The sequence below is a fragment of the Nicotiana tabacum genome, chromosome 19, assembly GCF_000715075.1.
Source record: "Nicotiana tabacum cultivar K326 chromosome 19, ASM71507v2, whole genome shotgun sequence".
NCBI classification, from domain to species: Eukaryota; Viridiplantae; Streptophyta; class Magnoliopsida; order Solanales; family Solanaceae; genus Nicotiana; species Nicotiana tabacum.
Window position 1 is genome coordinate 102,621,519 of NC_134098.1, and position 12,904 is coordinate 102,634,422.

At 38.4% G+C, this 12,904-nt stretch overlaps 2 protein-coding genes across 2 annotated transcripts; one reads left to right on the forward strand and one right to left on the reverse strand.

Annotated features, from left to right (window-relative positions):
• Positions 1–4,569: 4,569 nt before the first annotated feature.
• Positions 4,570–7,981, forward strand: LOC107810092 (remorin 1.4). The gene is made up of 5 exons (XM_016634827.2): positions 4,570–4,832; positions 6,681–6,725; positions 6,936–7,023; positions 7,180–7,261; positions 7,633–7,981. Exons 1-5 carry the CDS (start codon positions 4,724–4,726, stop codon positions 7,831–7,833), a joined length of 525 nt encoding a protein of 174 aa, XP_016490313.1. The 5' UTR covers positions 4,570–4,723; the 3' UTR covers positions 7,834–7,981.
• Positions 7,982–9,401: 1,420 nt separating this feature from the next.
• LOC107810088 (transcription factor MYB17-like) lies at positions 9,402–12,904 on the reverse strand. Its single transcript, XM_016634823.2, has 3 exons — positions 12,612–12,904; positions 10,476–10,605; positions 9,402–10,327 (listed from the first exon to the last, which is right to left on the reverse strand). Exons 1-3 carry the CDS (start codon positions 12,763–12,765, stop codon positions 9,667–9,669), a joined length of 945 nt encoding a protein of 314 aa, XP_016490309.1. The 5' UTR covers positions 12,766–12,904; the 3' UTR covers positions 9,402–9,666.

Sequence of the window (12,904 nt, forward strand, 5' to 3'; positions counted from 1 at the left end):
TCAAGTTCAAAATCACTCACTTGACTATTAAGCCTACGGGCTACATTACTTTAAGTTCGAAATCACTAAGCCTTCGGGCTACATTACTTCGAGTTCGAAAACGCTCACTCAGATATAAAGGCTACAAAGTCTGAATTCGATCAAATTGCCTAAAGCCTTATGAAAACATTCATAAGGCATGAGTAAAACGAAATCTTCACAAGACAAAAAATAAAACAGAGGCAAGACGGGAAAAGAAAATATATTTGTATATATTTACAAGATTATTTACATGATTGTTTGCAACATTTGAAATAGAAACTAAGGGACTAAGTTTCTTGGTTATCCCCGGGGGTAGTCTCTTCTCTATCGGGCTTATCCCTGCTCTCGGACCCACTCTTGCTCTAATCATCGTCATCATCATCATCGTCATCATCGAAAACCAAGGCTTCAGCATCGGCTTCGAGCTCTTTAGTCCTTTTTATCTCTTTAGTGAAGTCGAAACCTTGAGCATGGATCTCCTCGAGGGTCTCCCTCCGAGATCGGCAGCTCAGCAACCCAATGCGCTTGAGTGTTGGCGATCTCGATTGCCTCTCTTGCTTGTATCTGAGCAACTTCAACATCGGCCTGATAAACAGCCACGAATGCATCCGCATCGGCCTTTGCCTTTTCAGTGTCAGATTCGGCCTTATCAAGTTCAGAGGCCAACCGAGCCTCGAGCTCCTCTATTCTTCTTACTTGAACCGAGCTTTTCTCCTTCATACTTTGAAGCTGGTTTTCAACCGATGATAATTGGGCTCGATCAGCCTCTTTCTCTGCATCAAAGCGGTCCATACCATCTTTCCACTTCAAGGACTCCGCTTGTATCACATCGACCTCCTCACAGAGTTTCCCGATCATCTCAATTTTCTGCTGCAGCCGTGAGACCGAAAAATTAGCCATCGTTACGGTATCAAGCCCATAGCCTTTTAAAAGTATCATTACCTGCTCAGACAGATCGGTCTGATCTTCGTGAGCCTTGGCCAACTCAGCTTGGAGATCTTTGATTTCCTCTCCTCTCTGCCCTAAAAGGATTTTAAGGGAGTTCCTCTCCTCCGTGACCCGTTGAAGATTGGTCTCGAACCGATGCAGCTTAGCTCGAGACCGAGAACATGATTCTCGATGAACTACCACGGCCTGCGAAGAAAGAAGAAAAGAAGTTAGGAAAGAATAGCAAAAAAATAAAAATAAAGAGAGTTAAGAGCTTACCCGATTCAGAGCTAGCTGCACTTCACAGAGAAATCCAAACACATCACTAGGGCCGACAACGTCCTCAAACCCCGTAAACAGATCATGGAAAAGGTCCTCCCTTCGTGAGACCGGCTCATCTTGAGGGCCCCCAAAGCTTGGGCTTCCCGAATAGCCCCTTCGGAAAAGGCAGGGAGAGTGGGCGAATCTCCGATTACTATTGCCCTAGGCGACTCGCTTAGGGTGTTCTCCTCAGTTCGGAGAGCTTCAGGCCCGGCCCCTTCCAATGTAACCATCGTTTGTTGACTTTGGTAGGAAGCATCCTCGATCTCTAATGAATCGGGGACTTTGCCTCAACCTTCCTCCGATATCTCCCCGGTCCGAGGCAGAGCCTTATGAATCACCATCGATTCAGCCGCCTTTGGGGCATCAATGCTTTTCTTCTTTCGGGCCGCCAGCGCGGACACGTCGTTTTCTTCTTCTTCTTCTTCTTCTTCTTCTTCTTCTTCTTCTTCTTCTTCTTCTTCTTCTTCTTCTTCTTCTTCTTCTTCTTCTTCTTCTTCCTTAGACGCAAAACTGATTCTACAGTCAAAGGAATGGTATTCTTCTTCGGCTTACGAGCCATCCTCTTCTTCGATTTTGGATCTTCGGGAACGGAGGCCCTTTTCCTCTTATTTTCCTTCACCGGCTTTGGAATAGAGGCCGAAGCCTCTTCCTCGACGGACGAGGGCCTCAAAATCGCATCTTTGCCCACACCTACATACGGGAAAATTTATTAAAAGTATATGGAAAGCATCTCGTTCGAACTACCAAAAAATACGAGAAAGGGGCTTATCATGATTCTTGGCCTCCCATCGACCATTTGACAAGTCATGCCATGAGCGCTCAGCGTATGTGGAAGTCGAAGCCAGATCCCGTACCCAGTTCTTGAGATCGGGAATTGCATCGGGCATCCAGGGAACCGCTGCATCACAAAAAGGGGGATATCGGTGAAGAACAGAAATGAAAAGGTAAAATAGTAAGAGATAACAGCAGAATTACACTTACGCTTCATGTTCCACTCCTCGGGAAAAGGCATCTTTTCAGTCGGAATCAGGTTCGAAGTACTTACTCGGACGAACCTGCCCATCCAGCCTCGATCCATGTCCTCGTCTATGCTCGAGAACAGAGCCTTGGTAGCTCGACGCTGAAGTTTTATTAACCCTCCTCGAAAAAGGCGAGGAAGGTACAATCAGATGAGATGATAAAGGGTGAAAGGCATCCCCTCGATTTTGTTCACGAAGTATCGGATCAAAATAACGATCTGCCAAAAAGAAGGATGAATCTAGCCTAGGGTTATTAGGTATTTACGACAAAAATCTATGATAACAGGGTTGAGGGGACCTAATGTGAAAGGGTAAGTGTACACACTTAAAAACCCTTTCACGTGAGTAGTAATATCCTCTTCGGGAGATGGTACTACCACTTCTTTGTTCCCCAAGTTACATTTTTTTATCTGCTCGATATACCCCTCGGTTATCGAACAAATATATCTCGATACGGGCTCACATCGTCCGGGAATCGGCAAACCTTTATCGAGTTTGAAATCGGAGGTAAGAACACACGCCACCGGAACGCACTCCTCAGGCCGTGGATCCACCGGTGTTTTGTCGGCAGCGAATTGGGAAGAATAAGCCTTTTCTTTTTGGGGGGACTGTTTTTGATGTCTTCACCATTTTTTGATTTAAAGAAGGTGATAAAGATTTGGTGGTTTTTAAGAAGAATTTCGCAGAAAAGAATCACCGATCTACGAATGAACTCAGAAGAGACGAAAATGGACTTAGAAAATTTAGAAGATTGAAGACGTAAAAGTGATAAATGGTGAAAGGAAGGGCTATTTATAGATTGAATCAATGGCAGTTCAATATCAGCGGTGGCCGACCACCTTTTGACACGCATTAAATGCCTTGGGAAGCTAAACCGACGGACAGCTATCACGTACGTCATGGTCGGGCTCGATGCAAATGTCAGCTTATATCTGATCGAGCCATTGTGAAATTATGTCGTTTCTCGCTACATCCTTCCCGAGAAACGAGGGGACTATCTATATACGGTAAAAATCGGTTAGTACTTCGTACGAACTGGTTTAAATGATAATACATCGGATCGGAGAAGCGTCTTCGTAGTATCGGTCGAGGTCCGAAATCAGGTCACCAAGTTTTGAGCCCGAATGACCGATCAATGTCGAGCTCGATGTTATTATCAAGCTCGAATCCAAGTCAAACTATGATGCAAAATAAAGTTATCGAGCTTATGATTCAAAGACCGACCAACACTGACCCCGAATCAATACAGGGATCCGAGTCAGAATCGAGCTCGAGTCAAGATCGAGAGCTCGAGTCAAGACCGAAAACTCGAGTCGATATCGAGCTCATAGACGAGTCGTTGCAATCCCACTAGAGGAGAGAATCCTGATAGGAATTATGGAAAAACTGATTTATCATGGGTCTCCCACTATGTATTTTTAATTATATCTAAAAGTAGGATCCTCCACTATAAAGAGGATGTCTACATTTCTGTAAAGGGCAGTTCTTTGCTTACATTGTAATTCAAGCACCATATTCTCCTATATTCAAGAGTTATTCTTTTAAGTTTCATAAATTGATTCATCTTGCTTAGTCCTAAAAATCATCTTCTTTCCATCCTTGTTTATTTTGCATTCTTTGCAAACCATCTTTGATATTTCTATTTATCCTTACGATTTGTATTAAGCTATATCACATATTCTTAAAACCACGTATAAATTCAACTCTATCCGTTTTTCGGGTAAACAGACTTAATTAACCTTTTAGACTTTTTAGGCAACGAGTTAGTATAAAGAATCAGCCTATTGCATTTTACTCTTTCATCCTCAATATAAATTAAACCCATTATGATGCATTATTTGGATTAGTTGGACCCAATACAGTAAGGATGGAGGCGGAGGACTGCAAGAGGGTTCATTTGATCCTTATACTATCATGTAAATAGGACAAAAATAAATTTTTTTGCTTATTATTGGATAAAAACTTGTTTGGAATTCTCTTATTTAAATTTCTGACTGTGTTATTGGACACCAGATAAAAACCAAAAAAAAAATATATTACTCTATCTCTCATTACTCAACTCATTGAACTTTGAGAGAGTACTTTAGCATGTTACATAAAATTTGGTTAATTTAAACAACTCTAGTCCAAATATTCAGAAGCTAATTGATTTCCTTTCTTACTAATAGTATTCACGTAAAAGGGCGCAGTAATATTAGTCTGCCGACACTCTCACATGCCGACACGTTCACAACACTGTCTTTACGTTTGATCCAATACCAAATTATCCAATTTTTTCACTAACTCTCCTTCTTTCTATGTCTTCTTTCTTCCTTCATTATTTGCTTTTTAGCTAAAAAAGTTATAAAGGAACAGAGAGAATTGTACAACTAGTTTCCATTTCCTTTTTTGATTCCTTCTATTTATATAAATAAATATATTCGTTTAACAATATGGCAGAAGCAACTCCAGTACCTCAAGAACCAGCTGTTGATAATTCTCCTGCTGCCATGGCTACCAAAGCTGATGATTCTAAAGCTCTCGCTACTGTTCCTCCTCCAAGTAAATTCACTCAATTCTCTCTTCTTTTCCCCTTCATTTGGATGTTCATTATTCAGTTATTAGTACTATTTGAACGTGTAACAGGAGTATATGACCTTCTTGTGTACGTGTAACAGATATTAATAGTTAGTGGAGTATATGACTTTCTTATGAAAATTTAGAGAATGGACTTTTCCTTGGTATAATACTTACTATCTGTGGATAGAAATCTTATACTTATGACTTTCTTGTCTTCTTTTTAATGAAAATTCAGAGGATGGACTTTTCTTTCTTTTTTAAAAAAAAAGTTAGGTTCGTTATTCAAAATTGTTGCTATCTGTACTTGTAACAGATAATAAGATTTTTGTGACTTTTCTTTTTATGAAATCCATTGGAATATCAATGACCCTATTTGTTTTGAAGCATCTGATATGTTCTTTTTTCCTCTTCTTCTGATGAAAATATCTGTAAATATGCAAAGTTATTTTTGATGGACGCTGTTTTAATTCATTGTTATCATGCTGATATTATCCTTGCCAAACCATCAGAATCCTCTTGTTATATTTCACAAATTTGTTTTTGGGGGTTTATAAATGGAGAGTTGAAATTATAAAGATCAGATACGAACTTTAAAAAGAACTTGATGTTTTCCTTGCTTGGAAGTTACTCATATAAGTACTTCTGTACTTAAAAATCCCTAAAGATGCCTTTAGCCATCATTGCTGTTTCGTTCTTTGATGGTTAAATTTTGTGGCCTAAACCTCTATACTCTCCCTATATTTTTCCTTAACTTGAGGAAGTTTGATAGGTGCACGTTTAACTTTTATATTCTAGCGTTATTTTTACGCTGTATCACTTAAAAATATATTTAGATGTGAATTGTAATCATCCATATATAGTTAGGGAAACTCGTAACATCGAAAATAAGACAAGTTACCTAGTTAGAATACATAATGGTATAGAATACATTTAACTCAAATCCCACCAATCCACCAAAGAATAGGGGAGATTCTCAATTCTTTTTCCAGTTAGGCACTGCTTTGGCTCTAGCTTGGGGCTGAGGGGTTTTATTTTCATAACTATATATCTTGTTGGACTTGGTCATGTCTGATTCTCATGGCTTTATATGCCAACAAATTTTGAATTATTGGAAATACTTGTTCCTTGTATTATTATTTTTCTAAGATCATGATTATAACGTAGGTCCACTCTCCTCCTTTACCTGAATAAATAAATAAATAAATAGGTGCCCAACTTAGTGGATGGCCACTCTGGAAATCTATTTTCTAATATCTTTATGATTAGATACCAATTGTAGTGGAGGGCAATTCCTTATGAAGTCTAGCCGACATGATTTTTAGCTAAAGGGTAATGAAACTATGTAGTCATTTACTCACTTAAACACCAATGGATGCATTTTTCACTTTACTATCAAGATACATGGCTATGTAAAATCTTTAAGAGTTAGAGTAATCTGATAGTCATGTAATGTAAGCTGTCAACAAAAAACTATTATGCCACAGTTTTGTAGCATGTAAGCTATCTTATTTGTCAAGGTACCAATCCCGCTTTATATGAACTATAACCTGTAATTATCTTTTAAATAACCCGATAGATTAAAAACATCCCTTACATTGTCGTTGAACTCATGCTGAAATTTGTGTGGCATTTCAGACGGAATGTTCTTATGGACAACATAGCACAAACAGATCATTTGTGTTAACTTGGCTGATCGCGTACTTGAAGTTCTGTCATATTTGTATCTATTTTCTGATTGAACGGTTCAATAGAAAGCACATTTTTTAGCTGCTTGTGTCAATGAGGGAAATATTCTGTCTGATGATGTATTCTTGTTTTCTGATTTTGCAGAGACCGATTCTTCAACAAAGAGTTCAAAGGGATCCCTCGATAGAGGTATACATAAGGCCTTGATCTAATACCAGTTCTTGTTTTTAAGTTGTCAATGAAACAACTTTTCAGTTTTTTTTTCAAGTCTGGCTTAGGCAACTTCAGTTTGGAGCTTGTAACGTTATGTGATAAAATACAGCAAAAAGATGCTTCTATCAGAATCAGTCACAGCTCAGAAATTAACAAAAGGCCTCTATTTCTTTTCTTTTTTTTCAGATATTGCTCTCGCGCACCTTGAAACAGAGAAAAGGAATTCTTATATCAAGGCATGGGAAGAAAGTGAAAAAAGCAAGGTGGAAAACAGGTAAGATTTTCAACTTACTATGTTGTTTAGTCATCTCAAGGTTGAGCTTCTCTTCTTTTTTTACTAAAGTTATTTGAGCACAAGAACATTGTACATACCAAAACTTTATTCCCTGAATTGCCTAAGTCATTATTCACCTTGTCTTATGCTGAATAGGGCCCAAAAGAAACTCTCTGCAGTTGGGACATGGGAGAACACCAAGAAAGCAAATCTTGAAGCTAAACTGAAGAAACTTGAGGTAACCAACCTCGAAATCTAGTATACATGCTTCTTAACACTTTTGAACATGGCATACTCGAAAACATGATGCTTTCGGGGAAAATGTCTCATTTCGAACTACTTCCACATTCTGGCTGTAAATGAGGTTGTGATCCAAGAGCTTATTATTTCCTTTAGCATTCGAGAAACCTTAGCGGTAGCTAAAGCGATAACTTAAGACATTAAAAACTGGGTTTGTGTCGTCCATTGCTGACCAAAATTTTGGCAATTCATAGGATGTGACAATCCATGTGGTTGAGTTGTTAGGTATCGTTGAGGATTCATCACATAGAGTGGTTTTGTGTCATATAGAAATTTTATGAAGCTGATAACCTTGTGGAAATTTTGCAGGAACAACTAGAGGAAAAGAAAGCAGAATATGCAGAGAAGATTAAGAATAGAGTAGCCTCAGTTCACAAGGAGGCCGATGAAAAGAGAGCTATGGTTGAAGCCAGAAAGGGAGAAGAACTTCTTAAAGCAGATGAGATGGCTGCCAAGTATCGTGCCACCGGACAAGCCCCTAAGAAGTTGCTTGGATGCCTTGGATGTTAAAGCTGTGAAATGCATCTTTCTCCTTTGTAAATTTTCATGTTTGTTGCTCTTTATTGGGTGTTTTTAAACATGTCAAGTTTCCTATTTGTGTAAGAAAAGCACTCATGAAAATTGATATTATGTATGAAAAATTTGGGAGTTCCTATGAGTGGATATGTTGTCAACTAAGTATTAATTTCACAAAAAGTCACTCAACTTTTATTTATCACTTTAAAATAACTCAACTTATAGATTGTAACTTTAAAGTAATTTTGATGGCTTCTCCCACGTATATCCATAAAAAATCTGACATGGCAACATAAAATCTGGTAATGGCTTTTTAAAAATGCCACATCAGCTTATAAGAACTCATTTTTTTGATATATGGTGAAACCATCGGCTTCACCGATTTTAATGTCTGAACCGTGACCCATTATACAAATGGCTGGGTCAATATAAAACGAACCCCATCCATTCAAACCAAAAGATGCCCTGGGTTCTCATTCTTACTTGTCTTTCCTTAGACAAATTAAGCATGCTCTATTATGCATTTTAATTGTGAGTGTTGCTTATTAAGCTTATTTTTATTAAGTATTTTGACTTTAAAGAAATAGCATTTTCGCAAATGCTTCCTATTAGTTACATATTGTGCTCCTGTATTAACTATTTCAAATTGAGCAAAGGGTTCTAACGGTCAAAATTAACTACTTTTAATGAAATATTTTAATGATAAAAGTAGATAGCACAGTGGAAAAGAGAAGAAGAAGTGAAAAGTTGGTAATCGGTTGGGATTTGATTTACATAACACAATGGGTTAATGGGTAATGGGTGGGTAAATAGGGACTCGTAAATAAGAGGAAGGGTTGATATGGGATAAAATAATAAAAATGGGTCCTTATAAGTTGATGTGGCATTTTAAAAATATCCTATATTGCCATGTCAGATTTTTCATGTAAATATTTTGGAAAAATCATCAAAATGACTTTAAAGTTATAATCTATAAGTTGAGTTATTTTAAAGTGATAAATAAAAGTTGAATGACTTTTGTAAAATTAACACTTAGTTCAGTGAAATTAACCCCTGCAATGAGTCTGCTGAGGCTCGAATAGAAGAAGGGGTACTTGAACATAGGGCCGTTTCAGACCAGTGAAGATTGGAATTGAGTTGCTTAAGATTCCAATTCAAGTAAGCAAGGCGAAGCTACAGTAGTGGGTGCGAGTTCGGACGAACCCAGTGACTTTTTTCGGAACCCTATAATTGTATTGAAATATTTACTAAATCTATATAAATATATACTGCCGAACCCAGTAACAAAAGGAGTCTTGGTTCAATGGTAAGGGTTGTGAGTTCGCTTAGAAAGATGGAGGTTCAATTCTCGCTGAAAACAGTTTTTTAAAATTTAGAACTCACACACTTCGAATTCTAGCTCCGTCTCCGCAAATAAGGAATGTGTCCTGAGTTGTTAGGCACTAAGAAAACAGCATCAAGTAAAACTTACCAGGTTAGTTTGCTATTCAAGTTGGAACCATAAAAGGTCTTTAATATGCAACACGACTTGTGAAAACAAAAACATAACTGATTCTGGACATTTCAGCAAAAAATATCATGCATTATAGCACTATTGCTATTACACTAATATATAGAGGTAAGATACATGCCTTTTCCCCAGTTGGGGCTAAGATTGTCCTATTGCTATGACAGTAATATATACTCCGTAGAGTTAGAATATGTGGTTTTTCCACAGCTGGAGATACTAAAACAACCAGCAGAAAATTCTTCAGAATCCATGTTTCTGAGCCACTGATATCGGAGGAAGCAGACTGCATGTTCTGCTTTAGGCAGATCAATGAGCTTTCACTCCAAAAAAGGATACATGCTACATGAATCACTGTGTCCTAGAAAGCTCAAGTCATTGTTACTAGGGAAATCCAAAAGAAGTTGCAAAGCTGATTCAGATGAATCCTCCAACGCGTTGCAGCTAGAGGTCTCTGAACCTTGCAAGATATCTTCAGTATGTGGTTGGCCATTCTTCCACTCTGTATATTCATTTTGGTTACTCCCTGTAACTGGGGAACCAGCAACACCACCGAGCTCAACCTCAGTCGTAATGCCTGAAGCTGATCCGTATTTTGTACACGAAGATGCTTGAGAAGCTCGACTTTGAGAATCAGTCTTTTCTCGGTTCTTAAATTTCCTAAATGTCTCTCCTATCTCTGAGTTCCACATGCGCAGAAAATGGTCAGTATCAGACCTTTCTACAGACGATGGAACCAAGAGTTGGGACTCTCTGGAAAGACGAGCCTCAGCTTCGAGTCTAGCACTTTCCCATTGTGCCATGTGACGAGTTGAAGTTGATGTAGGCGGTCTTCTCAGCAGTCCATTAGAGGCAGAGGATGGTTCATGAGTGTCAGGATCAATGCCCATTGAAAGCAGGTGCTTTTTCAGGTGAGTATTCCACAGATTCTTTATCTCATTGTCTGTCCTTCCAGGTAGTTGTGAAGCAATTGCAGCCCATCTACATGAACTCAGTAATGATTATTCATAGTTATTGAAGTATAAATGATGCTAATAGGTATTCTCAATTAGGTAATGGAGTGATAAATACAGGAGATTAAGTATGCCACTACAAAAGCCAAAACAAGATCATGCAAAAGAACGCTAACCTGTTTCCAAGAAAGCCATGTAACTGAATGACAAGTTTCTGTTCATCGAGGCTAAAAGGACCTCGTTTGATGTCTGGCCTCAGATAATTTGTCCATCTAAGACGACAACTTTTCCCACAGCGAAGAAGACCTGTTATTGAAAATTGCAGAATAGATCTTCATTAACAAGCCATGAGTAACACAATGCTTTACTTATATTCCAGCAAGAGAATTCTAACTTTCCTACCAAAAGTGGAAAATAGTTCAACAAAAATCAGGTAAAGACAAACAATTATATATGAGTTTATGATATTGATTCCATAGACCAATGTTGCCATCAGATTCCCTCTATGTTGAGCATCCTAGTATTTTAAATATCATTCAACTACTAAATCAATGTCAAATCATAACACAAAAATGTACGGTGAAAAATTCCTTTTGAATGTTTGTCTACTATATTTCCTTGTGAAAAGCTAGTTTATCTACAAGCAAGTTGATTCTCCCCCATAATATGTTTGACAAAGTATATCCAAGTTTTGCACTAAGTTGTATGTGATAACTCAGCTATATAAGCAGATGGCAAGGCGATTCCAACATTTGATTAAATGGAATGGTAAAGGAGATGGAAGATGACTATTCTCAGGTGCCTCGATCGACTGCAAGGAGAAGGCAACATCTTAGGTAAAGCATAGTCCCTCCAACTTTACATAGCTGTTTTCATGTATTCCTGTAATGCTTGTCTCTTGTAGTCCAGAAAATAAATTGCATTACTCATCCTGTAAGCTCTCCCAATAATAGCATAAGCCATTAACACGACACCAACAGACCAAGCTGGTTAGTATAACTAAGGAACTATTATGTCAGCGAGACAAACTGCAACAAGGCCTAAAGCAGTGAACCAGCATTGACGCTAGTTTTCACTGGAGATGACATTCAAAATAGCCCGTGGCCACTTGCTTATTTTCACACTAAGAGGAACTATGTTGAGCCCGACATTCTTTTTTGATATCGAGAAATCCCATGTGAGCCTCTGGCTTAACTTCAGTTGGTGCACAGGTTGGAAACTCTAGGGAGACCAAACATTGGCCGCGGCAGAGTTCAAACTTGTGACGTGCACCTAAGTCGCACATCAACATATTGAGTCCTAATCACTAATCCAGAGCCCTTGGGGCATGTGTTGAGACCACATTATTAGTCTATTTCAGTAAATCATCAATGAGCTGGTTAAGGTGTATGTGGACAAATGGAAACGAGAAAGAAAAAAAGACTACAGAAAAAAGACTTTATTTTCTCAGCACAAATTCATGAACTTGAGACATCCAAATGATGACCGCAACAAGAGAATAGCAAAGAGGTCCTAAACAGAGGACAATGCCCAATAATTTGAAATCTTTACTAATGATGTAAACAGAAAAAGAGAGTATTTTAACTATGATGCATGACTAGAAGTCAAAGTAGAGCAGCACTAGAAGCCAGCGGTGAACTAAGCTCCCGCTATGCGCAGGATCAGGGGAAGAGCCGGACTATAAGGGTCAATTGTACACAGCCTTACACTACTTTTCTGCGACTGTTTCCACGGCTTGAACCCGTGACCTATACTGGTCACGTGGGAGGCAACTTTACCGATTACGCCAAGGATTCCTTCAAAGTAGAGCAGCACTAAAGATTGAAAAAAAAGGTTTAAAAGCTCAGTGAAAAAAGTTTGAAAAAATTCACCCTTTCCTTATTGGTATTACATGAAAATTGGAACGCTCATGAAAGAGTAAACAGCTTTCAGTTTTTCACTTTTCTCTCTTGTTCCCTTACTCACTAAAAGAAGGAAAGAGTCCCTCTATTTGTCTAAAACACAGAGAAAAGATACCCCTCTCTCCATTTCCCTTCTTTCTTACCACATGACATGTATGAAATCAATATGTCATTGTTGAGTTCACCAAGCCATTGGAAATACAAAATTCAGCCAAGAGGCACAACTAGACTATATTGATTAAACTACAAGAAAACATAGCCTCTGTTACTCATGCTTTGGTAGTACTTCACAGAATGAGGTCACAGGAGAAAATGACTAAGATAACATGGAACTTGAGTCTTAAAAGTGAGTTATGTACAAAAGGGTTTTAGAATAGAGCTAAAACAGAAAGAAAAGAGTGGTAAAAAAACCTGCAAGTTTTGGAAGAGAACGCCAGCTACCATGACCATTTTTCTTGATAAATTGAATGAGCTTTTCATCTTCTTCAGGTGTCCATGGTCCTTTCTTCAGACCATTCTTATCACAACATGGTATTCTCCCCATTCCTCCCTCTCTCATACACATTCACACATTCACACAATGATAAAAAAAAATGTTGACTTTAAACAAGAAAGAATGAGTCTTTCTAGGAAGAGTGAATAGTAAACAGAAGAAAATAGACCTATCAAATGGAGTAGCCACAGTACGAGTTCTGTGTAGAGTG